This window comes from Camelus bactrianus, chromosome 19 (assembly GCF_048773025.1).
Source record: "Camelus bactrianus isolate YW-2024 breed Bactrian camel chromosome 19, ASM4877302v1, whole genome shotgun sequence".
Taxonomy (NCBI): domain Eukaryota; kingdom Metazoa; phylum Chordata; class Mammalia; order Artiodactyla; family Camelidae; genus Camelus; species Camelus bactrianus.
Genome location: NC_133557.1, coordinates 37,544,953 through 37,572,809, shown reverse-complemented (window position 1 = coordinate 37,572,809; position 27,857 = coordinate 37,544,953). Strand labels below are relative to the sequence as shown.

General features: G+C 46.4%; 1 protein-coding gene and 1 long non-coding RNA gene across 5 annotated transcripts in view; one reads left to right on the top strand and one right to left on the bottom strand.

Annotated features, from left to right (window-relative positions):
* LOC105083159 (uncharacterized) lies at positions 1–3,587 on the bottom strand. The gene is made up of 3 exons (XR_836584.3): positions 3,439–3,587; positions 570–634; positions 1–224 (listed from the first exon to the last, which is right to left on the bottom strand). It is a non-coding gene; the product is annotated as an uncharacterized LOC105083159 (long non-coding RNA).
* Positions 3,588–3,818: 231 nt separating this feature from the next.
* Positions 3,819–27,857, top strand: part of SEC23B (SEC23 homolog B, COPII coat complex component) — a 35,369-nt gene continuing 11,330 nt past the window's right edge. Inside the window, exons 1-15 of one of the 4 annotated variants that reach the window (XM_074347822.1) lie at positions 3,819–4,139; positions 6,023–6,258; positions 7,594–7,651; positions 10,076–10,162; positions 11,345–11,581; positions 11,709–11,794; positions 12,741–12,885; positions 13,291–13,449; positions 13,799–13,914; positions 16,688–16,811; positions 17,851–17,931; positions 22,072–22,161; positions 22,880–22,986; positions 24,164–24,317; positions 26,965–27,042. In XM_074347822.1, coding sequence (XP_074203923.1) covers positions 6,038–6,258; positions 7,594–7,651; positions 10,076–10,162; positions 11,345–11,581; positions 11,709–11,794; positions 12,741–12,885; positions 13,291–13,449; positions 13,799–13,914; positions 16,688–16,811; positions 17,851–17,931; positions 22,072–22,161; positions 22,880–22,986; positions 24,164–24,317; positions 26,965–27,042 — 1,743 coding nt within the window. In that variant the 5' untranslated portion in view covers positions 3,819–4,139; positions 6,023–6,037. The remainder of the gene's footprint in view (positions 4,140–6,022; positions 6,259–7,593; positions 7,652–10,075; positions 10,163–11,344; positions 11,582–11,708; positions 11,795–12,740; positions 12,886–13,290; positions 13,450–13,798; positions 13,915–16,687; positions 16,812–17,850; positions 17,932–22,071; positions 22,162–22,879; positions 22,987–24,163; positions 24,318–26,964; positions 27,043–27,857) is intronic. The other 3 variants (XM_074347825.1, XM_074347824.1, XM_074347821.1) reach the window with 3 other exon arrangements.

Genomic DNA, 27,857 nt, shown 5'->3' with positions numbered 1-27,857 from the left:
GCAGGTTGCAGAACAAGATTTATTAAGCACGTTACAGTTGAAGGGATCTAGCTGATGGCTGCCCTCGGTTTCACCCTCACTCACGCGGTGGTCAGCTCCTCCTCTGGGCTCTCATCTTTCTCAGGCTGTTTATGTCAATGGTGATCGCAGAGATGATACAATTCCAGGTGAATCCACTCTGCTTTCTTTTCCACTTTTTATCTCTTGGGCAAGCATTCTCTAAACTTGAGAAGAAGTAGCTTGGTTTCAAAACTAAAATATCAACATTTTAATGAAAAAAATTTTTTCATTTGAAAATGCACACTGAGGTCTGCTACATCATTTGTAAAACTGAAAAAGTGGTTCTCAACAGCACTTGCCACGGCAGTTTCAGTCTCCCTGCAGGATTCGGCCACCCCCCTCTGAGGCCCTTCTTCTGAATTACCGTCCTCTTCCTGGACTTTGCTTTTCAGGTCAGGCTCTCTTTTGTAGGCTGTGAGTATCTAAGTCTTCAAATTCATTGTCCTGGCCTTCCCCCTCTTCTGTGTTTACTTTTCTATTTCTTTTACACATACATACATTTTACCCACCTGGAGGAGAAAGGGAAGTAAAAGCAAAAGTTGTCTGGGGTCTTGAAGGACGTGTGAGAGCTCATCTGGAAGAGAAGGGAGGTGAAGAGGTTCCCTTCGTAGAGAGGAGGCCGTGCAAGTGGGCACAGAGGCAAGACCCAGACCCTGTGGGCTGGGAAAGACAGCATCCCAGTGCCGCAGGATCGAGATATGTACCTCACCGAGGCCCTTGGCACCACAGCAAGGGGCCTCTACGTTATCCTGTGAGTGATGGGGAAACTATGTAGCATTTTAAACAAGGGAGTATCAGAATCAGAGGAAAAATCTATCTGGAAACCAACGTGAGATTTGGATTTGGCAAAATTCAGACAAAGAGATCATTCAGGAGGCTGATGCAGTAATACAGTGAGAGAGGATGAGGCTCTGAACCAAGTAGGCAGATGGAACTGAGAAATATTTAGAATCACAAGTCACCAGAACCAAGATTCATTGTCAGTTTCAGGACTAGGGGGTTAGAGATGCAAGGGAGGAAAGAAGCTTTCCCTTCTACCCTTCCTGGCTGCTGGCTGGGGCTCTGTATTGAAGGACAGATTAAGAGAAAAGCACACACATCTCTCTAACATAACTCGACAGGGGAACCTTCATTAAGGAAATGAAGACCCAAAGAGCAGTTAAACCTGATTGTTTTTATTCTAGGTTTGGTGAAGAGGGGAAAGTCGTGGAGAAATGTGATAGGACAAATGGACATGAGCTAAGGGCATTAAACTGGGAGAAACTTAGCAAGGAATGGCTCCGATTCCCCTGAGTGTCCCTGCATCTTCAGAGGTAAGGCTGCTCCTTTTCTCATGGTAAAGAAAGGGCATCTCTCACACGAAGGTCTTACAACACGCTTCAGGGGAGATAGGGAGGTCAGAGAATCCTTCCTTGCATCTACCATTTCTCAGACCCCTTCGTTTAAAATATTCAATATGCCAAGGTGCCATATGTTGGGGTAGCATGTTCTGAATCCCATCAGAGATAAGGAGGAACCAAGGACGGCTTCTAGGCTGAGAAACTGGGAGGAGAACGGTATCTCCAAGTGAAACAGAAAGTATAAGCGGCAGAGGTTAGTTCAGGGGCAAGGAGAAATGTGACTTCCACTTAGAACATTTGAGACGGAGGTGCCCAAGAATACCCAGAGACATTCGGCAGGTCGTTGAATATATGACTGTCATGTTGGTTAGAGATGTCTGAGCCAGAAATACAGAATTTAGATTATAGATGATGGATGATATGTCAGAAAGATTGCAAAAGGTTTTGAAATAATCAAGAGAAATTACAAAGTGAACTTTCCATGGAATGTTGGCCATTTCTTAAAGAACCCCTTGGTGTCATCTGATCATAAGGGGTGTCTGCCTTTGTCTTTGACTGATTTACTTCTCAACTCTGTAGAGATAGAAATTAACTTACAGCAAGCTGATGGTAGTGCAGATGTTTCTAAAGAGGCCTCTTCTCTAAAGAGGCCTTCACCTCTTGCTGTGAGAGTGCGAAATGGTTTACTAACTTTGGAGAGTTCTAATAAATGAGATCATTACAACTCTTAAAGGAACTCTGTTCTAAATGGCTTATGGAGGGAAGAATTTTCCACCCCCAAATATGTCTCTTGGCATATTAATTTTTTAAGCTGGTTACTTTCTAAGAAACTGCATACATGGAAAAACTCTGAGCCAAGTAGGAATTACTCTTTTGTAAGAAACATTTACATTTGTAAGGGAAATTCCCCTATGTAGGGTGTCTCCCTCCTGTACTTGGAGAGGGGGATGATCAAATCTCTAGAAGGTTATCAGTGGAGAAGACAATGACTTAAATCTGCCTAACAATTTTACACTTTTTTTACTGTGCTCTTCCTGGTGATTTCCCATAACTGACTCCCTACCCTCAGTATCTTCTTTTGTCTTTAGCTGAGGATGGTATTTAAGGTGAGGGCCTTAAACAGTCTGGCAAGTAACTCGGTTTCCCTCGGTCCCTCCCATGTACATATGTTATTAAATTTTTATTTGATTTTTCTTCTGTTAAACTGTCTCATGTCAATTTAATTCTTAGGCCAGCCAGAAGAACCTAGGATAGAGAAAAATTTATTTCTCCCCAAAACTTATCAAGATAACGATACAGTAACATAAATCAACTATTCCTAAAATTTATAGAAAATAAAGAAATTAAACTTCTAATATTTTACATGTGCTAGATTTAAAAAAAAATCCTTATTCCAGACATTTCTACTACAAAACAAATCCACGTTCAAATAACCAAAGCAAATCTTTAGCAACTGATATTCGCTTAACATTTGGTGTAAGAAAAACACCAAACACCCAGCTATGTCTTTTCTCACTGTCAAGTATAATACAAACATGAACTTTATTTTGAGTGTGTTTCCTTACTGAGAGAATTGATTTGAACTTCCTAAACTTATACGAGTTTAATTACCAAAAAAACCTAACATTACTCTAACGTACTGTTTTAGGAATATGAAAAACTGTAAACTTGTTCAACAAAACTAAATCATTATTCAACAATTTTAAAATATTAACAGCAATTAAGTTTCACGGCACATCGACATAAAACTAGTTTCTTTATTAGTCATCTTAAAGTTGGTACTAATACAGAGCTAACTAATGGTAATTCCTGGATACCTAGGTATGTTTCAAGCATACGTTTACGTTTCTATAATTTTGTTTATTTTTATATGCTGTAGAGAGGCTACATCTCTACGTCAGGTTGATAAAAGTGCCCCGTTTTGCCACTTACAATAAGGTGTAAATAAGGTGCAGTGGCCGAAGAAAGTAGTGCTCTGTGTAGTTAGCAGTTTTGTTAGCCTTAAAACGCTTGAACACGACAGTTCCCCATTATTCACCTTCTCACGGTAGGATGACAAGGACAGGAAAGAACTGCGCTACCGCCAGGCTCTGCACACAGCCCAAAGGCACTGGGGCCGGCCAGAAAAAGAAACCCTGCGTCGGGAAGACGCATAACTATACATGTCGAACGTTGCGCGCATGCGTCCCCAAGCTTCCTGCGCCCCGCCCCTTTCCGTGCTCTGACGCCTCCTTCCGGCCGGCTTCGGTTTCCTTCTCCAGGAGCCGCGCCTTCTTCCGGGGTCACACGTCATCGTTCTCGCTTCCCGGTAACTAAGGCGATGAGGGGGACTCCCCACTGAGGCGAGCGGACGTGTTACTGAAGTAGGGCGAACTCCTGAGGCGGGCTGGCTGCGCCTAGGAAGCAGTCCGGAAGGCCCATGTGTTTCTTGAAAGAGAAGCATTTAGCGGTGAACGTGGAGAGACTTCTTTTCTGAGGAACTGTGATTTTTGAAGAGCGAAGTACCACTCTTGCCCTCTTCCAAAATGGCGGCGCAGCTTTTCTGAGTGTCTTACTTCCGCTCGCCCACCGGGGTGGTACTCTTTGATTGGCCAGCGGACGGAGCCGTGGCGTGACGCACAGGGGAGCTGACCAATCGGCTGAGAGCTGAGGTGGACTTAGCGTTAGGAGCCGGAGCCGGGTTCTTAACAGCAGTGGGGCCAGGTGAGCGGCTCGGGCCAGGTGAGCGGCTCCGGCCAGGTGAGTGGGGAGCACAGGTGATGGGAGGCCAAGGGCCTGGACTAGAGTCTCTCCAGGGGGCGAGTGGGTTGCTCCTGGGGCGAGGCTTTTTCCCGGAGGGCCGGGGAACTGAGGGGATCCGTGACCCAGGGGTCTGCCGAGAGTGACCGGGTCGCAGCCAGCTGGGGCAGCTGGCGGCTTCTGGCGGGGGATCCCTCGGCATCGCGGGGGGCCGGAAGGATCCAAAGTACATTTTACAGTTGAGGAGCTCGAGATTCAGCTGAAGTGACTTACTTTTCGTGACAGCTGGAACTAGAATCCAGGTTTTCAGACTCCCTTTAGGAATTAAACCTTGCTTAAATTTAGCGTGTCCTGAAAAGTTATGCCTCGGTGGGATGAAGGACACAGATTTTGTTGTTGTTGTTGGATACTTATAAAAGATCTTTACAATTTCATTTATTCATTAATTAATTCATCCATTCAGCCATTAACCTCTTCTGAAACCCTTCCTCTTTGAAAATATGATGTTAGTTAGTCATGCACACAATTTGCATAGATACAGAAAATTTATTGACCCTGTGAATATGTACCCAGAGTTAAGAATCCATTCTCTGGAAGAGGAGGAGCGGCAGTGGGAAACAGAGCAGGGGACGAGGGATGGAGGTAGTGCCTTTTAATAATGAACTGTTTTGAGAATGGGAACAGTCATTTAATGAAGTCTACTGAGGTGCTTGCTGAAAATTGGTATGTTAGAAGTTGCTTTCACTCACACCTGAATTACCGAGGAAGCTGCAGAAGTGTTTCCTGCGTATGCAGTGCTTCAGTTTCCCGCTTTTGCCAGAAGTTACAAACAGTTGCCTTAGAGTTTCCATTGGAGCAAACATTTGGAATTTCTGTGGTCTGCATTGTGTGTAATAGAGTAATTGACTCATTTGCATTTATAGTCATTTATTATTCCTTAGTCCAAGTTCTTTGCACTGTGGTGGCATGTTTCAAATTAACTTGGGGAGGTCGTTATTCAACATTGCAAAAGTGAGCACTTGAGGCCACTTAGATCCCTTAATTTGCTTTTTTTCCATTGTTCTTGAGAGTTTTGTTCCCTTGAACCGCAGTAGCTGAAGTGTGTCTTAGCCCAGGTTTTAGAACGTAAACAGAATGTATAAAACACTCAGTGGAGTTGGCATTATCTGGGTTTGAAAAACTTACTTAGTCTCAGTGGCTATTTTATTAACCAGAATCTTTCAAGGCACGAGCCTAAGCAGCTGTGGTGTGGAGAGAGGTGCTGGTGAGGAAGTCACTTAGCAGAACAGCAGACTTCCCTTCATAATTTTGATAATTCCAAGTAGGACTACTTTGGCTTAGAACAGTGGCTGTTGTCATTGTGAATTGGATTTGCACATCAGTATCCGGTTCTTTTCTCCACAGTTAGCAATGGAAGGAGGGACAGGGCACAAAACCAAGATCACTTGAAATGTCAATTTTAATACAGTGTTTACTCAGACAGAGCAAGGAAGAAAGGGGATCAGAGAGGAAGGTAGCTGCACGCTGAAGCAGGGTTTGACAGTTACTCTTGAGCGAGGGGCTGAAATTGGCTTGGCTGAGATGATCTGTGAGGAGGTTTAAATTACTGTTATTCAACTACATGCAGCTTAGAGATGATCAGATGATGGTGAACCTCATGCTCCTTTTACTTCTATTAAGTGCTAGGAAGGTGGGTTGAGAAAGGAACGGGAAAGGTGGCTGTGACGTTGATTGGCTCTTGGGGTCAGAGAGAAGTGAGATGCTGTCATCCTACAGTGACAGGTCCTTCTAGACTGAGTGTCTAGGAGACGTCGCGTAGGTGATTATCTCCTTTTCTCAAGTTCAATGGAGAATTTCACGTACAATTCAAGCTTTATCTTTAGTTTTTTTTTTAGACAATGGCAACCTATCTGGAGTTCATTCAGCAGAACGAAGAACGCGATGGCGTGCGTTTTAGTTGGAACGTGTGGCCGTCCAGCCGTCTCGAGGCCACAAGGATGGTTGTTCCCCTGGCTTGTCTCCTCACTCCTTTGAAAGAACGTCCAGACCTGCCTCCCGTGCAGTATGAACCTGTGCTCTGCAGCAGGCCAACATGCAAAGCCATTCTCAACCCACTTTGGTAGGAATTCTTTTAAAAACTACTGAAAATGATGAATACAAGGAGTATGACTGTCATGTGATTCTCATAAAAGTGATTCAGTTTGGGCAAGTTGTCAAATTTGAGGGGGGACGGTATAGCTAAGTGGCAGAGCACCTGATTAGCATGCAAATAAATAAACCTAATTACCCCGCCCCCCCAGCCCTGCTAAAATGAAAATAATTAAATAAAACAATAATAAATTAATAAAAAAAATTTTTTAAGTTGTCATATTTGAGATGAGTAGTAAATCATGAAATTCCTAGGTGATGAATGCCTGTGGACATCTCCCTGGCCTGATACTCCACATAAAAATTAGAACTTATGGGAATGAGGTGGAGGTAGAGGGAAAGATTCGTAATTTTCTTTTCTTTCCTTTTTTTTTTTCTGATTTGCAGTTTGCTTTTAGCTTCACTGTTGATGTTCTTGGTGCCTTTTGAAGCATTTTCCTAGAAAATCCAAAAGCTTTAGACAGTTTTGGTGTACGTGCCTGGTATGGTGATGCTGCCTGGCAGGAAGAAGTAATAAGCAGAAGAAATTTTAACTTTTAGTGATTTTTACCAATAAGTGTAACTTTTTTGCACCCAAGATGAGATGGTGACCTATGGTACTTCTCTTATATGTGGCACTGCTTGAAAGAACTTTTAAACAAGTGAAGAGTGCCATGACTACTCTTGAAAAGATAACATTTTTATATGAGGGACCTTTCTAATTTTCATTCTCCTTGCTCTTATTTGATGTTCGTATATAAGATGCTACTGCTCTTTTACAATAACAGCCTCTGATTGATTCTAAATGTAGAAAGTTGGGGAGCAACCAAAGCATTATCTTGAACCAATTCTAGGAAGTGTATCAACCCAGCAGCATGCCTGCCCAACTTCTTCAAGTGAACTAAGTGTGGTTACGTGCTGAGAAGTCTTTCCTGTGTGTGTAAAGTGTACTTTTAGTATTAAAAGTTAATAGTTTCACATATCCGAACAATAAATGTTAGAAAAATCCTTAAGATTGTGTTTAGATAACAGGGCAAAAGGAAATAACCTATAATTTATATAAACCATGAATTTTAAAGTATCATCTAGGAAATTGGAAAAGAGAGAAAGGATGTACAAATTCTTCATTGTTGCTGTGTGAAGGAGACTGTGGGTGTGCTTAATGCCAGAACCTGGCTGCAGTGAATGATTCACGTACCTTCATTCATTGATGGACACACGCAGAACCCCCTTCCGTGTGATTTACTGAACTTGAAGTTTACATCTGAGTGCTTTCTGCCTTAAAAATGAAAACGGTGCCTGGTTGTAATATTCATCTTTCTCACAGTCAGGTTGACTATCGAGCAAGACTTTGGGCCTGTAATTTCTGTTTCCAAAGAAATCAGGTATGTGAATTATAATTATTGTAAGAAATACTGTCTCTTCTGTTTTAGTTGTGCTACTCTGAAGAAAATTAAGTGAGACTGAATTTGTGTCTGCCCTGGCAGTCAGCAGTTTCTGCTGAAGTCAAGGCGATGGATTTTGTCAAGCATAATATTGAATGTTGTACATACATGATTTTTCTTTTGAATGGTCATTCAGTTTCATTATCTGAGTCTCTGCCCTTTGCTGTGGAGGGGGAAATGGGGATAACCCTTTTTTTTTTTAAACAGATTCTCTATAGATAGTGAGTATGTTATGGAAAACAGGTAAGATGTTTATTATTTCATTTGACTTCAGTTTATTCTAGTTGGATAGAGGATATTACTGAATTTTTATTTTCTGATCTTTCTAACTTTTAGGGTTAAGTGTCAGTGTTGGTATTGTTTTGATTTAAAAGTTTGAAAACCACTAGGCTAGGAGCTCATGAATGATCAGAGAGATTTTCTCTTTGAAATGAACTGTGCCTGTGAAGAAATGTTCTAAAAGGGTGTTATAATGGTGATTGGACAATTCTGTGCATTTACTAAAAATCACTGAATTGTACATTTGAAATGGTATATAAACTATACCTCAATAAACTGTTAGAAAATAATTACGCCCAACATAATGTACAGCGCTCTGGCAGATCTTAAGATGTAACATGCACTTATTTATTCATACATTTGGTCATAATTATAATTAACAGTCTCCTTCTCAGATGCAGCGCCCTGTCAGTTCAGTGGTAAAGAGACCCGTGTGCGGTGGATGACTAAGTCTAGACTTGGGAACTAGAAGCAGATACTGTTCAAGATTTATCTCCATGAATGATATGCAAATCTTAAAAACATTCCTACACCCTGTTACATTCAGAATTGGTGTCTGTGTTTAATATAATTTATTGTGGAAATTCTAAGGCATCAAAGGACAATGTCAGCAGCATATCAGAGGCAACCCACAGGATGGGCGAAAATATTTGCAAATCATATATCTAATAAGGGACTAATATCTAGAGTATATAGAGAACCCCTAAAACTCAACAGCAAAGAGAAAACCCAACTCCGAAATGGACCAAGGACTTGAATGGATATCTCTACAAAGACGATGTACAGTTGGCCAGTAAGCACATAAAAAGATGCTCAGCATCACTAGGTACTAGTGATGTTTACCAAATGGTCCAGCATTCCCACTTCTGGGCACATACCGAAAAGAACTGGAGGCAGGGTCTTGAAGAGATACTTGTACTCTCGTGTTCGTAGCAGTATTATTCACGATGGCTAAAGCACACACGTGCCCCGGGTGCTCACAGATGAACGGGCAAGCAAGTGTGGTCACAGTACAGCGGAAAATTCATCAGCCTTAAAATGGAAGGAAATTCTGATTTATGCTGCAGTGTGGATGAACCTTAACGATACTGTACTGAGTGAAATAACCAGTCACAGAAGGACAAGTACTGTGTGATCCTACTTATACGAGCTGCCTGGAGGAGTCAGACTCTCAGAGACAGAACGTAGAGTGTTAGTTGCCAGCCAGGGGCCAGGTGGGAAAATGGGGCATTACTGTTTAATAAGTGCAGAGCTTCTGTTTTGCAAGATGAAAAGCATTCTGGAGATGGATGGTGGAGATGGCTGCACAACATTCTGAGTGTATTTAACGTAACTGAACTGTACACTGAAAAAAAATTAAAATGGGAAAATTTGTGGTGTCACACCACTATTAAAAAGTTGCAGGAAAAAAAATCAACCTACAATCTATAAATTTAAAACATCTGCAGAATTTTAAAAACAAAAGAAGACACCTATGATGTTATGTGAAGCACAAAAGGCAGGTTGCAAATTTGTGGGTAGAAGATGATCTCAGCTGTGCTTAAGGAGAAAAAGCATGGACGGGAATCAGCCGAGATGTTGGCAGCAGCTGCCTCCTGATAATAGGAGTGTAAGGGGTTTCTTTCTTTTTTCTTATAAATATACTGTACTTGCCAGTTTTTCTGCAATGAACATGTATTTATTGATGACAGCTAGACTAATAAACCCAAGGGGAAGCTTTAGTCTCCCACGTAGACTATTGATGAAGGGCTAAAATCTCAGCCCTTCACTTTCAAGGCAACACTTAGGAAATGGTTTTTAATAGTGTGTGTTTTAATCATTTAGAAGTTACAACATAACCTAAAGCTGCATTTAAGAAAAGTTACAATATGGTATAAATATAGAGCAGGGTATAGATTTTATTTATTATTTTATTATCAAAGTATAGGGTTATAGATTTTAAATCCTGATTTTTCTATTTTAATAACATGCTCTCTGTTTTGCGCTTTCAGAATTAGTAACGTGGTCATTAACTGTTTTTATAAATGGAAAGTAAAAGGCGTACTGTATCTTTCAGCCTCATAGAGCATTGTTTTGTGTCTGCAGTTCCCCCCAGCGTACGCAGGCATATCCGAGGTGAATCAGCCTGCTGAACTCATGCCGCAGTTTTCTACAATCGAATACGTGATTCAGGTAATCATGCGTTTAATGAGCCCTGCTAAGTGCTGAGTTCCTCTTGAAATACTTTGTCTTCCGCATCTCTTGCCTGTGTGGGGGATTTAAGCCGTGAGGGCAGAGGGTCCTGAACACTAGGTTCTGTTGATGGTGCGTGTGCACGTCCGGCCCTGTTCTCGGGTCTCGTTAGAAGGCCACAAAAAACGCGGCATTGATTGGGTTCAAACCCTGTCCTCCACAGTCTTCTCCATCTCAGCTGTTGGTACCCCATCTTCTGGTTGTTCAGCATAAAATCGTTAGGTTCATCCTTGACTTCTCTCTTTCTCATACCCCACGTCTAATCCGTGAGGAGATCCCAGTCTATAGTCAGATTTTACCCAGAATCCAGTCGCTTCTTTCTCCCCACCTCTCCTGTCCTGGGCCGGTGCCGCCTCCTGCTTGAGTTACTGGGGAAGCCTCTTAACCCTTCTCCCTGATCTCACCCTTGCCCACTTATATTTTATCCTTAACCCAGCAGCCAGAGTAACTCTTTAAAAACATACCACATTACATCTGTGTTCAGGGACCTCCAAGGGCGAAAATGTCTCCTTTTCCACCCAGAGTAACAGCCTTTAGAGTCCTGTGTGAGCTGGCCTCCTCATCACCCCACCTCAGCTGCTTCAGTGTCCTCGTTCAGCTCCGGGGGCCTCCTTGACTTTGCTCAGGGTGCCGGGAATAGACGTGCCCCTGGGCCTTTGCTCCGGCTGCCCCTCAGGCTGGGGCTCTCTCCCTCTCCTCCTCCAGCTGTTTGCTCGAATGTTACTTTCTTAATAAGGCTGCCCTGACGTCCCATTTATTGGTGGAGCCAGCCCCCCACCTCCACTCCTGGCGTTCATAACCCCCTTTCCTGTTTCCATTCCAGAGAGCTAGCTCCCCTGGCAGACGGGTCTGTGTCCTCTTAGTTCACTCATGTATGGCAGGGCCTGGGGCAATGTCTGGCCTTCAGAAACGGGGAATCAGTTACTGGATACAGCTTTTACACCCAGTTTGTTTTGCTAGAACCTGTCATTTAAGCAGAGGTAAGCAGAGGTGTGTTGAGGTGTCCTCGTCTCTGGCCGTACACATAAATAAGGACTTGTCGTTGACATAACTGGTTTGCTTTCAGAAGAGCTGGTGAGGTCTTTGTACATTGACCATTGTATTGTCTTCCTTTGCATAAAGCGGGGTCCTCAGTCCCCTCTGATCTTCCTCTACGTGGTTGACACATGCCTGGAAGAGGATGACCTTCAAGCACTCAAAGAATCCCTGCAAATGTCCCTGAGTCTCCTTCCTCCAGACTCTCTGGTGGGTCTGATCACGTTTGGGAGGATGGTGCAGGTGCACGAACTCAGCTGTGAAGGAATCTCCAAGAGCTACGTCTTCCGGGGCACCAAGGATTTAACTGCAAAGCAGATACAGGTTTGGGCCTTGCTTGTACCCAGGCCGGGGCGAGGAGATTTCTGAAAAATTGGTTAGGAAAAAGGAAAAAAAAAATTAGTCATTCACCTTTAGCATTATGGGAAATGAATCTTTGTGGTCTGTTTAGGATATGCTGGGCCTGACCAAGCCCGCCGTGCCTGTGCAGCCGGCGCGACCCGCTCAGCCGCACGAGCAGCCTTTCGTCTCCAGCAGGTGAGACCCCCGGAGCCCCGCACGCCCGCAGCCGGCCCGCGTGGCGCTCGCTGGGGGAGGGGGGTGATGATGCGGGAGGGTTTGTTTTCTTATTTTTGGAGGAGAAACAAAAGATTAATAAGCCTAACCTGTATTTAATGTTTAATAATGAACATAATGCATCAGCATATACTTGAAAGTTATGACGGAATTAATATTATATATGATCTGCATAAATACACGTGTATATGTACATGTGTGGCAGATTTGCTCAGAATGTTTTCCTCTTAGTGTCATTACAGGTCTTTTGAGACCTCTTTACGCAGTCACTCCCCTCTTACACACACGCTGTTGTCTTTTTTTGGTTCTTAAGTAAAGCCGGGGAAACTGGAAAGGCTTCTTTTGGGCATCCTCCTGCAAAACTGAGACCAGGCACTGGGTTCACTGGGCCCGTTGCTCTCCTAGGGCTGCCTGGGGCTGGGTTAACAGTCAGCAAACGTGATAAAGTGCATTGCCCGAGAAACTGGGGACAGCCTCCCGCTCCAGTAAGAAATGGGTGTTTCTGTATTACTGTCACAACTCAGAAGAAAAACAAACTGAATCTTTCAAATGATGAAGTTGTCCGCGTACATGAGCTTTACGTGGACTGAGTTCATGTTAGGCATGTGTTTGGGATTTCTTTGCTGCTTAAAATTTAATTAAGTTGATTTGCTTCTATTTAAATTGATTTTTTTCTAATGCTGCATGTGTAAATTGCTACACGTTAGGCTTTAAATTATATCCCCGAATAAAACTGTTTTGAGTTGTTTCGGGTTTGTAGTGAGAGAGAACATGGAGAAAAAAAACCGCTGTGAGTTTTTTCTACCCTGATACTGAATTTGAAGAGCAGTAACCATGTGTCCCGTGGGGCTGAAGACCAGCGTACTTGATTAAACCAGGGTTCACGTGTTCATTCGAAATCACGCAGATTTCTGCAGCCTGTGCACAAGATCGACATGAACCTCACGGATCTTCTCGGGGAGCTGCAGAGGGACCCATGGCCCGTACCTCAGGGGAAGAGGCCTCTGCGGTCCACTGGTGTGGCCGTGTCCATTGCTGTCGGCTTGCTGGAGGTAACGCAAACTTGACCGGGCCCTTGCGGACTGTGCAGGCTTGCTCGCAGAAGGTGTCTCTGTGGGTCTTGTTGAAAAGACATGTCATGATGTAAATCAACTGACGGGGTTGATTTATCAGGATGTGTTTCAGCCATTATTATTTTCCCCACCAAAGAGGCCCTCGATGTTTTGAACGTACAGAGTTTTCATGAGAAACAAAAGGCCTTTAGGGCACCAGGAAGTGCTCCCAGTAGATTAATAAAGGTGTGCCAGACCCTCCAGTTGGAAGAGAGAGGCAGCTGTCTTGCAGTGTCATCAGTATTCACGGCAGCTGAGAACTCACGTTGGGAGCGTTTCTGGGGGAAATGAAACACACTTGGGGTGGGCTGTGTGTTTCTAAAATGCTGCCATTTATTGCTTTAGGGCACTTTCCCAAACACGGGCGCCCGGATTATGCTGTTTATGGGGGGTCCCCCCACCCAAGGGCCTGGCATGGTGGTTGGAGATGAGTTAAAGGTCCCCATCCGTTCCTGGCATGATATTGAGAAAGATAATGCACGCTTCATGAAGAAGGCAACCAAGGTAGGTGCTCCCGGCCGCAGGCGCTCGGGGTGGTGGCCCAGGGCTGGGGTTAGCCGCGCTGGGGGCCAGCTGGCCCTCCGAGGCCGTGCCCCGTGGGTGGCATGTTGCTCCTGCTGAGATCACCTTCCAGATGTTAGTGTCTGTCCCCATTCTGAGACCTCAGTTACAGGGTGTGACCTTAAAACTACTAAACAACTTGGAGGTTGAAAACTGCACTCTTCTTTTATTTGGATGTCACAAAGAAAACTGTCCGCACATCCCTCTGTTCAAGGGCGTCCCTTCGGTGTGGTAAGGCTTACCTGGTGAGTAACACTGCCGCTCCGTCAAGATGGCTCTTCTGTCTTCCCAGCACTACGAGATGCTTGCTAACCGAGCAGCTGCGAATGGTCACTGCATTGATATTTACGCCTGTGCCCTTGATCAGACTGGCCTTTTGGAGATGAAGTGTTGCACAAATCTTACTGGGTATGTGGGCGGCGAACGCCCTGGGGGAAGTGAAAGCGGTTATTTGAAGGAAAGGGAAGTGAGTGATGGAACCCTGGCAGTGGGCAAGGCTGGCTTGGGTGTGCTCTCACGGGCTCCAGGATGGGGTTTCAGGGGCTGGGGAGGGTGTGTGGGCCTCTTGGAGAAGCTGTGATCATCAGGAGGTCAGGGTTCACTATGAATGTGTCGTGTCTGAGTAACTTGATTTCTCCCTTAGAGTTGTTACAGACAGCAGGGCAGGAAGGCAGGTGTGGAGGATCTGGCCTTCAGCACTGCCTTGTGAGAAGGGGGGAGAATAGATCTAAATGCCAGAGCAACTGGGAGCGCCTTCGCCCGGTTTACTGACCGCACCTGCTAACAGCCTCACACACTCAGCCTGGAGGGTGCTGCTCAGGGCATGCTTGGAGCCCACGTCCTCACTGCCCACGATGGTGCCCGGCCAGCTGCCTTCAGGGCCCCTTAGACATGTGCACACCCGGACCTCACCCCACGCTTCCCGAATCAGAGACTGAGGATGCAGCCTGGCAGTCGGGTTTAACAAGCTGTCCAGGGATTCTGGTGCACACAGAGCTGGAGAACCACTGATGTGCAGTGCTGGACTGAGCTGCCACACATCAGAATCACCTGGGAACCCTAAAAACTACTGTTGGTTTGGGTTGTGTTTCCCCAGAGATTTTGGGCTGATTAGCCTGGGCATCAGCAGATTTAAGGTTCCTGAGGGTTTCTAATGTGGAGCAGAGTTTGAGAACTGCTGGTGTGGGCCCTTCCTGCTCCCGGCGTGGCTGAGCACAGGCAGTATCTTGAGCCTCAGCTGAGCCTTGTCTCAAAACCCGTGTTAGTGTGCAAATCCCCTGGGAATCGTTCAAACACAATTTAGTTTGAGAACCACTGGCCTAGAGCCGTGGGTGGACCCTGGAACCTGCATGTCCACTGGGCTCCCAGGTGGTGCTGCTGGTCCTCACTGAGTGGAGGGGGGAGGGTGGAAGCTGGGACCCACGTCACCTGAAACTGTCCTGAGAGCAGCAGACATGGGCGGTGGTAGCATCTTGGTGACAGGCTATGCCTGTGAGTTCTTTTAATAAGGTGGACTGCCCCTGTGCCATCCAGGAGCTCTTGTCTTGGAACATCACAGGACAGCTTCAGCGTGCTTGTGAGCCTTCCCCCGCTTACACACCAGGGTTCACGTGTGTGCACACTTCTGTGGAGAGTGCCCAGCACTCCCGTTGTGTCCTCCATGGGGTCTGACTCCTGAACAACTCACTGTTTATGTTTAGGTCACATCACCTGTCGCACAAATACAGTATCAGGGAAAGATGTTAACAGTGACATTAAAAAAAAAAAGACTCTGAGGTTTTAGGTGATGGCTTGAAGTGAGCCAGCCATTTGGGACGACTTCCAGCAAAGGCAAGGTGACCTGGGCTGTGCTGCAGGAGCCCGTTGCCTTCAAGGAGGAGCACAGCCTCCGTTTCCTTGGTGCTGGTCACACCTTATCCAGTTATAGCACCTTTTTTTTAAAACTCTTTTATTTTGAAATAAGTCTGTCCATACTTTTCAACTCACTACTCCCCGTGGTAACATCTTACATAAACACAGCACGGTGTCAGAACCAGGAAGTTGGCGTTGGTCCAGTGTAGTTACTACAGTACAGGCCTTGCGTGCTCTCACCAGTCTTTACGTGCACTCAGTTATTTTTTTACTGACATATAGTTGATTTACAATGTTGTGTTAGTTTCTGGTGCACGGCATAGTGATTCATTTATACACATATATATTCTTTTTCATACTCTTTTTCATTATAGGCTATTATAAGATATTGAATATAGTTCCCCGTGCTATACAGTAGGACCTTGTTTATTTATTAAAAAAAAATTTTTTTTGCAAGGGGAAGGCATTAGTTTTACTTATTTACTTATTTTCTTCATGGAGGTTCTAGGGATTGAACTCAGGACCTTGTGCATGCTAGGCGTGCACTCTGCCACTGAGCTATACCCTCGCACTTTTATTTTGTATATAGTAATTAGTATTTGCAAATCTCAAACTCCCAATTTATCCCTTCCCACCCCCTTAACCCCCCAGTAACCACAAGTTTGTTTTCCATGCCTGTGAGTCTTGTTTCTGTTTTGGAAATAAGATCATTGGTGCCATTTTTTAAGATTCCACATGTAAGTGGTATCATATGGTAGTTTTCTTCCTCATTCTGGCTTGCTCCCCTTAGGCTGACAGTCTCCAGGTCCAGTCGTGTTGTCATAAGTGGCATTATTTTCTTTTTCATGGCTGAGTAGTAGTCCATTGTATATATACATCACATTTCCTTTATCCAGTCCTTTGTCGATGGATATTTAGGTTGTTCCCATATCTTGGCTGTTGTAAATATTACTGCTGTGAACACTGGGGTGCTCGTGTCTTTTTGAATTAGAGTTTTCTCCAGATATATGCCCAGGAGCGGCATTGTTTATAAAGCTTGTGTATCTGTATACTTCTGTGAGATTTTATCCTCTCTGTAGATTTGTATGGCCATCACAGTGATCAGGGTACAGCACTGCTCTAAAGGGTTCTGTGTTTAATGTTTAAACGTAGTGTCTTTCCTGAGTACAAACTGAGCTGGCTCTTTTCCATTTACCTCATCACGAGCGCTTTTATGGACGTGCTTGCTTTGTTCTTCTGTAAAGTAATTGTTCATATGTGCCAAGGAAGCATCTGAATGGCTTTCAGTCATCCTAGATGCTCACTCTCTTTTTCCTTTTTTCTCTCCTAGAGGCTACATGGTGATGGGAGATTCATTCAACACTTCTCTCTTCAAGCAGACATTCCAGAGAATTTTTAGTAAAGATTTTAATGGACATTTCCGAATGGCATTTGGTGCTATTTTGGAAGTAAAGGTATAATAAATTTCTAAAACTTTAACGAAAGAATAGTGTAGACTGTGGGAAGCCTCAGCCTGCAGGACCCAATCATCTAAAGATTAGTTAAAAGGGTCCCAGCGAAATATCCCAACAAAGTGTATTCATTCTATCCCTTTGCTTCTTGGGAATGGCCTGTGTGTTGATCAGTGTTGTGAACAGAGTGTCCGCTTCCCCGGGAGGCTCTGCTCTGCTCTAGGACAGCAGGCCGAGACGTGGTGGGCTGGGCGTCCACCCAGCCGTCGGTAAGGGCCGCCGCATACACAGGAGCATGGTTTGCATGTAGCGCCTGCCTGCAGACAAGCCCGAGTGCCCGGTCACAGGGCAGCATCGTGAGTTTGGGGGCTGTTTTCCACGTCGGGGCTGATCGCCCTGCACACTTGATTCTGCGTCATCTGAGAAAACATTCAAAGGGGCCGTTAGAAAATATGATTGTAAATATTACTTGGCCGACTGGAGATCATTAAATTGTTTAGGTTAAACTGTAAACCACATTGTCAAATATTTGAGGGTTTTTTTTTTTAAAAGATGAAAAGAAGTGAACTTTGCTGAAATGAATTCAGATTTAAATTCTCGGTGTGTTGTTGGCCTTGTCATTGCGTTGGAGTTCATGAATTGAGTATTTTTAAAGCAACACAAAGCAGCACATTTGCTGATTGAAAATTGTCACTAACTGTGCAAGGCTCGTGGAACTGGAGGAGAAGGCAGCGCCGTTGGTGGAGTTGCTGTCTTCTGTGTACACGATGATTTCACAGCCGAGCACACGGAAGATGCTGCATCATCTTTGGAACAAAGATAATGCTGTTTCCAAAGGAGGGTTTCCTGAAAGCTTTGACCAGCTTGCAGGGTCCCGGGGAAGCTTGTACGGGGTTGTTCATATACTGTAATACCTGTAGGGTTTTCTCTCGGTAGAGTGATAGCCCTGCCCTAGTTTTCCTCCAAGTTTTAGTTGTGTCCTTTGTGAGAGGGTGGTTCTTGGTGATTTTTAACTGCATATTCTCATGAAATTCTGTTTCAGACCTCGCGGGAACTGAAGATCGCGGGAGCCATCGGGCCGTGTGTATCTCTGAACGTGAAAGGGCCGTGTGTGTCAGAAAATGTAAGGAAAACCCCTCCATCACCTGCACCTTCTGTGCCCGGACTTGACCCCTTAGACGCGTTGGGGATGGCTGACCTTGCGTGGTGTCACCTGTGGGCGTGCATCTGCGGTGAGGAGGGGCGGGCTGACTTACTGACGACCACAGCCCCGAGGGGCAGTGTCGTTCCTGTCTTTCCGCCCCCCAAGTCTGAATGGTCAGAGAGGAGAAAACGGAGGCTCAGAGAGGCTAAGTATCTTGCTCAGGGTCAGTGCTGACACAGGAGCTGGAGCCCAGGTCCCCTTGCCCCCTGCGCCAGGGCGCTGCCGGGTGCTCTGCTCAGCACAAGGCAGGCCTTCAGCGGAACCCTTCAGGGATGGTCCGTGGGCTTGTTGCCCTTGGAAGGGGTACCTTTGTCTCAGTTCTCAAAGACTGTTTTGAGTCTGGTGGGCAGTGGGTGACTGTGGTGTGTGCAGGCATCAGCGTTCCTTGGGTGACAGGTTTTGAGTCCATGGGAACAAAGTTCAGTTCACACTTTGAGGTGAGGAGGTGCTTGGCTGATGGCCCACTTCCTCTGATGACACCTTAGCTGCCAAGAGGCAGACCTTTGGGTCCAGTGAGGCCTGTCCCGGGTGGCTCTGGGCTGGATTAGCACAGTTACATCCTCCCCTGAGTGTCGTCTTCAACAAGTGAGTGGACACTATCACTGGACGTGGACTCGGCCCAGGTCTGCCCCCTGGTGGCCGCGCAGTCCCAACAAGGTGCTTCATCGCTGTGGGGTTCAGCGTCTTTATCTGGGAAATGGAGACAGTAATGGCTGCTTACTTTCCAGCACTGCCCGGAGGGTTAACAGAGTAGTTCACTAGCAGCACTCAGAGCGGTGCCTGGCACAAGGGGGCCCCCCACTAGATTTCATCTTCCACGTCGTCATCTTTGTTTTCAGCAGCAGTGATTGTTCACTTAGTGACTATACTTGGATTAAGTTTTTGTCTAAGTTGCCAGAGGCAAGGTGATTCGCGAGAACATTCCTGTAGTCCCCTGGGTGGGGTGGGGTGCTGCCCCAGGCCCGTCTGATGAGTACCTCATGCTGCCTGTGCACTGAGGGGCTGTGCTCCTGTTTCTCAACGGGGCTCTGGAAGGCTGCCCTGTCCAGACATTTTTCATAGACTTAAAACCCACCTAGGAAGATGTTACAAGTTAGTACAAACTGTTCTGGGATCCAGCAGGGATCACTGTGAGATTTTTGCAGGGACGATGGAGGATGCAAAGAGGAGGGAAGTGCAGTTTCCAGACCAGCAGGGAAGTTGAGGGAAGGGCGTAGTGAATTCCTGTGTCCCCGCCGTCCAGAGCCAGTAGTGCTGGCATTTTGTCGTAATTGCTCTGTCTTCTTTTTTTTGCCATAATTTGCGTTATCTTTCTGATATTCTCTATTTTGCCGTATTCGCTTCATCATATTTTTGCAGAGCCTTTGAAAACAAGTTGCAGACATGTTTACAATCTTTCAGTGTTTCAGTGTGCACCTGCTTTAGACAAGGGTCTTCCACCACGTTATTTTGTGTGTGTGTGTAGAGGGGAGGTAATTAGGTTTACTTGTTTCTGATTTTAATGGAGGCACTGGGGATTGAACCCGGGACCTCGTGCATGCTAGACATGCGCTCTACCACTGAGTCGGCTCTCCCTCCTTGTACCACGTTATTATCAAGTCTGAGGAAATAGTGATTTCCTGATATCATGAAGCATTTCATCATGTTCTTTCCCTGATTCCCCTCCAGGTTCCTTTTGTGGCTTTCCCGCCTCTGAGCAGCATTGTGTCTGATACTATACATCCTTAGGCTTTTAAAACCTAGAATGGTCTTCCTGTCATTTTGTTTGTTTATAGTGTTTTGCCTGTCTTATTTGATGATCTTTGTTTGTTGAAGAGATGGCGCCAAGTGCCAGGTGTCTTCCGTAGTCGAGTGTCTAGGTCCCCCACGTCTGCTTCCTTTTCTGACTTGTTTCTGTCACCCCCATATTTCCTGTAAAGTGGAGGTTAGATTAACAATTGGATTCAGTCAAACCTTTCTGTCCCCCACGACCCGCTCCCTGAGTGGGCTGTGTACCTCGTCTCAGTTTCGCTGAGTGGTTGTGGTGAGGTGATGGCTGTGCACGTCTTTCGGTTTAGGGGCCGTTTCCTTTTTGCCACGAGCAGGAAATCTGCTCATGATTGTTCAAGGTTGTAGCTCAACGTGAGCATCTTGTTTGCCAATAGCCTTTCACCTGATGATTTTAGCATCCATTGAATCAGTGTATTTGAATTGCAATAAAATGTGATTTCCTAATTCCATTTTTACAGTTCTTCTGATAAAGGCAGGGTGAATTGCTGCATAAGGAATTTGCGTATTAGCAAGAAAATGTACACGTGGGGCTCTGGTGGGTTTGTGGCCGCACCTGGGCGTTGGTGCTACAGGAGAGGAAAATTTATCTTTTTCCTCAACCCATCTTAGTTTCATTGGTTTGGACCCTGCAAATTAGACTGACAGAACACAGCTTAACAAGAGAGAAACGAGCGTATTCATGTGCATCACACGTGTACACAGCACATACAGACTCAGTGATGAGTAACTCAGAGGAGTGGTTAGAACTTGGGATTATGTTGCATCTTAACAAAAAATAAATTAATAGAAGAGTGACAGGAAAGGGCAGATTGTGGAAAAGGAGCTAGCTGGGGCAAGCTGGTGGAAGATGCGGCGGCTTTAGCAGGAGTTGGTGCGGAGAGTCCTGTGACGCCACCTGCGGGCTGACGAGTGTGTAGAGTTGTCTGCAGTGACTAAGAACCCCTTGCCCTCCCTGCAGGAGGGACGCAGAGTTTTCTCACGTCTGCTTTTAAATCTTACCTTCAGCTTAAAGTGATCCCTCTGCCAGCACAGTGTATTTTGGGGTGGCCTGTTCTGAACCCCCTTGATGTGAAACTTTAAGAAGTTCCATATGTTAATAATGGAGTTGGTAGATGTGGAGAGAGGTTCAAGAGAAGGGATTAGCAAGGCAAGGAAGGGAGGCAGGCAAGCTCCTTTTACTTCTTTGCCGTTTTTCCTGGGTGTAGCCTTCACTTTCTAGCAGATGTTACCTGAATCTTTTAGAAAAGGTCCCCAAAGGGAAGTTGAACACTCAGATCCATCCACCTCATGATCTTGCGTAGGAAACACTCACGAAACACAGGGTGTCCTCCCCATTCTCCACCTTAGAGCTGCGCTGTCATTTCTCCTAAGGCCCTTCCCTTTCCCCTCCGACCGCCTCCGTCCTGAGGTTGCTGGCTCTGGCCCGGCTCCTGGCGTGGCTTTGTAGAGACCAGACTGATGTCAGCTGTACTCAGCCGACAGTGTACAGTTTGGGCGGATTCAGAGTAACACGGAAGAGATACCATGACTCTCTTAATGCACAGTCATGCTCCTTTCTAAGGACGGTATTCCGTACCATCATGAGACGTTAAAATGTGCACTAGTCACTGTCTCTGGGGTGTATGTTTCAGAGGCTAGTGATCCTCTGTCTCAGTGGTTCTGGGTACTTGACACCGGCAGCCTCTTTTTCTGGACGCCGCGCTCAAAGCACTGGTCCTCTTCACGCTTTAGCGAGCCTCGTGTTTATCACCGGGAGCCAGTCAGCTAGTCAATAAAAAGCAGCTTTCCCAAGACTAAAATCTCAATTCTCTTACCGAGAATTTATATGTAACTTTTACATAAAGGAATTGGATTAAAAATTAATATTTAACAGCTGACATTCTGTAATTACTTCTTGTTCTGATAATGATTTAAGAAGTACATAAATCTTTCAAGCTAAGTCGATCGTTCTTTTTCTTCTCTGCTGTTTGCTTCTTCCCCATCCCTGACGTGATTGTCTCAGCTGACATCAGGTACTTTGTGTGTGTGTGTGTGTGTGTGTGTGTGTGTCTCAATGATGTAATGGAAACTGATCGCAGTACCAATGTAAAAAAGCTTAATATTAAAGTACTCGAATAAATGTTAAGCTTTATTCTGGTCCGTGACTGTGTTTTTTCAGTTAAACTTAAGTTTTCATTTGGATTGAGTTACTCTAGGGAGCCTGCCCTTCTCAGAGTCGGCACTTTGTATCAGCAGTTAACCATAGGAATGTCTTCTTCGTTTCTTTTTAATTCCTCTTTTCACCCCCAGGAGCTTGGTGTCGGTGGCACGAGTCAGTGGAAAATCTGTGGCCTGGACCCCACCTCTACACTCGGCATCTACTTTGAAGTGGTCAGTCAGGTGGGTTGGATTTCCTCGTGCACGGTCCTGCCCCAGTGTGGTGGTTCCCGGTTATCACAGACTGGTGGCTTCTTTCTCCACAGACTGGCCCTCCTTTGTGCTTGTGTTTGGCTCGATACTAGTCTGGCGTGATCTGTTTTTTTTCTTCCAGTGTTTGGTTGGAGTCAGACAGCAAATTGTTTTTTGTCACCTTGTTGTTAAACTGATAGTCTTCAGAAGAAGAGTGGCTTTTATCAGCCATCATAATATTGGTGTATTTTTGAGTGTGTCAGTTTTCCCCCAGTATTTTATTTTAAACAATTCAAACATACAGAAAAATTAATAGAATTGTGCAGTGAACACGCGTCTATCCACAACTTAGGTTCTGTAATTAACGTTCTGCCGTATTTGCTCTGTCACATATTTGTCCGTCCCTCAGTTCCCCATATTTGTGACATATTTTGGAGCAAATTGCAGTCGTCAGTGTCTTCCATCCCTAAACACCTAAGCATGTGTATCATTAACTTGAGTTCAGTATTTATTTGAACATGATTTTTTTGTTTGAGGTAAAAGTCACACACAGTGAACTGCCCGGGTCTTAAGTGCACCATTCACGATGCACCAGGAGCCTTACTGTCACCGCCGTGTGGGTCGCCTTAGGAGGAGCACCTGGGGCCTGTGACCTTGTTTGAGTGTCTCGCTGTGACAGTAACGGGGTGCATGGCCTCTCACCCTGCAGCACAACGCCCCGATCCCGCAGGGAGGCCGAGGTGCAGTCCAGTTCGTCACGCACTACCAGCACTCCAGCACCCAGAGGCGCATCCGCGTCACCACCGTCGCCCGCAAGTGAGCGCCCCCGCCTGCCTTTCTGTTGACCCGCCGGTTTATCTTTGTAATCGCATTGGGTGGTTCTCGCCAGCTCCCGCTATTTGGTCAGAGGAGGAGGAGGAGGGAGAGGCATTGTTGGCCAGTCCAGTTAGGCCTGTAGACCCTGGCCTCGAAGAGGCTTCTTTCAATAGGAATTTGTTCATTAAAAATTATTTTTCATTATTGTGTTTATCAAATAAATAACCCATAAATATACCGCCTTGTAAAAGATTCAGGCAGCACATAATTAGGTAAAGAATGGGTCTCCCTCACTCTCTGCGGAGGTAAAGGGCTGTGACCGAAGTGACACTGAACTTCACAGGCCCGCATGTGCCGTGCGCGTGCTGTCTGCGTGACGGCGGCTCGCAGTAGCATATTCGTAGCTCTTCTCAGTCACGTGCCGAGGACACCTTCCATGTCAGTGCGTAAAAGCCTCTCCCTCATTCATTCTATTTTATCTTGAAAAAAGTTTCTTTTTTGAAGTATAGTTGATTTAGTATATTAGTTTTAGGTGAATAACATAGTGGTTTGAAAGTTTTGTAAGTATTATTTTTTAACGGAGGTACTGGGGATTGAACTGAGGACCTCAAGCATGCTAAGCACACACTCTTCCCCTGAGGTACACCCTCTCCTCTCCCCTGTAATTTTTATAGGTTGTACTCCATTTAAAGTTATTATAAAACGCTGGCTGTATTCCCTGTGGTGTACAGTGTATCCTTGTAGCTTACTTATTTTATACATAGTCATTTTTAACCTCTTCTGCCCCTCCCCCCTTCCCTCTCCCCACTGGTAACTACTAATTTGTTCTCTGTATTTGTGAGTCTGCTTCTGTTTTGTTACATTCATTCATTTCATTTTTTAGATTCCACTTGTAAGTGATAATGTGGAGTGTTTAGTACTTGTCTTTCTCTATATGACTTACTTCATTAAGGATAATATTCTCCAGGTCTGTCTATTTTGCTGCAAATGGCAGAATTTCATTCTTTTTTGTGGCTGAGTAATATTCCATCACACGCTTGTGTATGCGTGTGTGCGTTTACACACACACACACATACACACACACACCTTCCTAGTCACTCTATGTCTACATCGCACCGGGGAGCTGGCTCGGGCCTTTCCTGGCCACACACGGGGCACTAACTCTGGAACTGTCAGTTGGGCAGATGCACAGAGTCAGCTCAAGCACATCGAGGCAGCGTTTGACCAGGAGGCCGCAGCGGTCTTGATGGCGCGGCTGGGGGTGTTCCGAGCGGAGTCGGAGGAGGGCCCGGACGTGCTCCGGTGGCTGGACCGACAGCTTATCCGACTGGTGAGTTGGGAACAGTGGCCCTGCGTTCAGTCTTGGTCTCTGCTCCACCTTTGGGAATGGAAAACTGTCATTTAAACTTACTTTATACAGTCAATAAATTAGAATTTTATTGGTTGCTTACCTCATGCCAAACGCTGGACCTTCTGAGCACGATGTGAAGGAAGTGTTAAATGTGCATCTTCCCCATGAGGGCGTACGTTACAGCTAGGGAGAGACAACACTCACAGGCCGTGTGGATAATGGTGCAAATCTGAGTGTGTTGAAAGCTGATTTAGATGAGTCACTATGAATGCTGTGGGTCTGTATTTTCCCTCCAGACCGTAGAGGGGTGTTTTGGAAATGGTCCACGGCGCAGTGAATTTAAGGAGCTGCCTAATGTGTCATTGTTGTGGAATCAGGAGAGAGAAACCACATGGTGATTTAAACAGGGGAAGTCGTATGTAAGGAACTACTGCTGCAACAAGGGGTTAGAATAACGAGGGGTCGGCTGGTCAGAGGTAAAGAGAAGTCTGGGGAGCGTAGGACCAGCAGATCCGAGGGACACTACTTCTGGGCTGAGGTGACTGGGCTGAGGTGAGCACCCAAGGAAGATGCCCCGCTCTCAGGGCCACTCTAGACCCGGCTGGGGCCATGGCCACGGCCCACCGAGTCTCTCAGGGCAGAGACGTTGCCAGGGGGGCCTGCAGGAGCGACTGGGTAGAAATTCACCTTCTAGAACTGGATGGAAATCAACCCTCTGTGGTGCCGAGGAAACCCTTCACCAGGAGTGTCTCACCAGAGGCACAGGGGGGCCGGGGGCTGCCGTTGCTCAGCCCTGGGGGAGCTGCCAGCACCGGGCAGCTGGCAGAGGAGGAAGATTGGAAGGGCCTACATCCATCTCACGGCAGGCAAGAAGGGTAAGTTTGAAGCCACGAAGCAGTAAATCAGTAGCTGACATACCATGTGATCTTACCATCTTGGAAATTCGCAGCACGGATTAGTGATCAGAGGCACTGAGAGACCCAGTAACAGCACCTCTTTAACCTGGTGTAGCCCACGTGTGCCCTTGCTGTCCCGTGGAACCATTTTCTCAGGGAATGTCAACGTTTCAAACACAATTTGAAATCCAGCAGAGGGTCCAGGTGGTTGGCAAAGGCTTCATGTGAGAAGTGAGCCTCAAATCAAGTGTTTTTAAAAAGTAGGAAGCAAGTCTTACCAAGTGGAGGGCTCAGCACAGGCCAGCCTTAGGGATGTAGCTGTGCGTCTCAGTTTATACTGGGGACACGGAAGGGACCACCGTCACAGGTGGCCAGCCTGTGCAGTGGGGGTGCAGCAGTGAAGGCGCAGATTGATTGTGCCAAGCCTTGACTTTAGAGTTAGGTCACAGCCTCGGCATTAGAGGGGAAGACTGAAGTGTGCTTCTCAAGCAGGGGTGTGATACCAGCGCGACTCCTGTGTTCACACTGCCTGTCACTGTCTAAGATCAGTTTGAGGTGGAAAGACTGCTGTTAGGGAGACAGTGGAGGGTTTTGCAGGCTCCAGGGGTCTGAGACCAGGGTGGTGGCAGCACAGTTGGAGGGGAGAGGAGGTTTGGAATCAGGATGAATGCTGAGAGAAGTGATAAAATTCGGTCAAACTATATGTGGACTCAAAAATGAAAAAATCAGTGTTGACTCGAGTTTCAGGTGTGAGTAAATGCAAGAATTGAGGGCAGGACGGGAAAGGCGGGCAGCCTCGGGGTGGAGGGAGGAGACCCCCCCCCCTTTTAATGTAATAATTTAGTTTCTCTTGAATGTGAACTGGAAAAGCACACTTCCAAGGAAAGCTGCCCTGTACTGGAGAAGCCCTGACAGTGCAGGTCAGAGGTCAGCACCGGACGCGGGAGGGATTCAGGTGGCACCAGTGTGGCTCGTGTTATTTGTCGCTGAGGCAGTGAGGGTGGGAGCATGGGGCCAAGAACTCACCCTGGAGGAGCCCGCCGCTAGTTCAGAGGTGGTGGGGGGAGAGGGACCCTTGAACGAGGCAAAGGAGGATTATTTGGAGAGATGACAAGGTTTAGGAAAGTGCTGTTTTAGCAGCTGAAGGAGAGAGTTTCAGGAAGTTTGGGAAGTCACTTGGTTCGTGGTGGGGGGAGTTTGGGAAGGTGAGGCCTTTGCAGGGGTTTGCTAGGAAGGAGGGTCATTGTAGAGATGCACTTTCTTTCAGATAGTCTGATTTTCTAGTGACCAGAGGAACGTGGGAAACAAAGAGGAAATAAAGGCACAAAGAGAAAATGTTCGGAAATTTGCCTTTGAAGAAAGGAGGAAACTTGAGCTGTGGAGTGACAGAGCATCAAGGATTCTCTGTGACTGCGAGGGTTTTGTGGCCTTAGAGGGTTTTCTTGCGGGAGAGGTGCCTGGGAAAGCCCCCTAGCCCCTCACAGGCAGAGTGGGCCTCGGCCAGCATCCCTGGGAGCTGGTTAGAATCGCAGCCTCTCCGGCCCCTCCCCAGAGCTGCTGAATCATTTAACAATACCTGAGTGTCGTGTCTGTGTGACCAGGGCCAAGCGGTGCTCGTCTGGGACTCGGGCGGGCAGGGGCAGGGTGGGGCGTGGGGCATCTTACGCCAAGGACTTCTCGGGTGGCACTCACTTAGGTTTTTTTTTTTCCTTCTTATTTTCTTTCAACAGTGTCAGAAGTTTGGACAGTATAACAAAGAAGACCCCACTTCCTTTAGGTTATCAGATTCCTTCTCTCTTTATCCTCAGGTAAGTAATCTCTTCATTAAGTAACGGAGGATGAATGAAGTGTGATAGAAATGAACCTCGCTGCTTGCGGGGTCAGGTGGAGACTTGCTGTGTTTGGAGACTCTGTCTGTCAGTGATGGAGGTTGTTCACCTCAGGACGGCTACTGTGTCTCTGTGCCCAACGGTGTCCAAGCCCTGTGGGAGACAGAGGTGACGAGCAGAGAGCAGAACAGAATCGTGGCTGTAGCTGTTCTGGGTGGACAGTCAGCTGCCTGCAGCCACAGGAGATGAGCGGAGCACGTGACCGCAGCTAACGTGACGGGCTGCGTGGGGACTGGGGACCGCGGGAGTTGGCTCCCCTCAGTCCCTGCGCTCGTGTGGCCAGGCATTTGGGTATCATGCGGAGAAGGGAGAGCAGGGGAGGAGTGGCTGGAGCGCAAGGCCGCGGCGCGGGGTCTGGGTGCTTCTGTCCTGAACCTCCATCCCCATCTGGTGACGAGGAGGCTGCAGCTTAGCTCAGCTGGGTGAGCTGAGGCTGGTGCTGGGTTACCGCGGGCCCTGCCCCTGCTCTCGAACGTGAGCCAGCTCCAAGACAGGCCCGGGATGGTCAGGTGGGGCCCTCATGGGTGCAGCTTTCCTGGAATTGGAGGCAAACTCAGTGTTTTTCCCCCTTCTCTCAAGGATGCCTCAATGAAGCATAAGTAGAAAGAAGATTTTCATTTTTAAGTGACCTTGTTAAGACTGAGGTACACAAATGTGTCTATCCTTTTGAATGCTCGATCCGGAAGGGGGACACCAGTTTCAGTCATGAACTTGTATTGCTTGGACTACCAGGG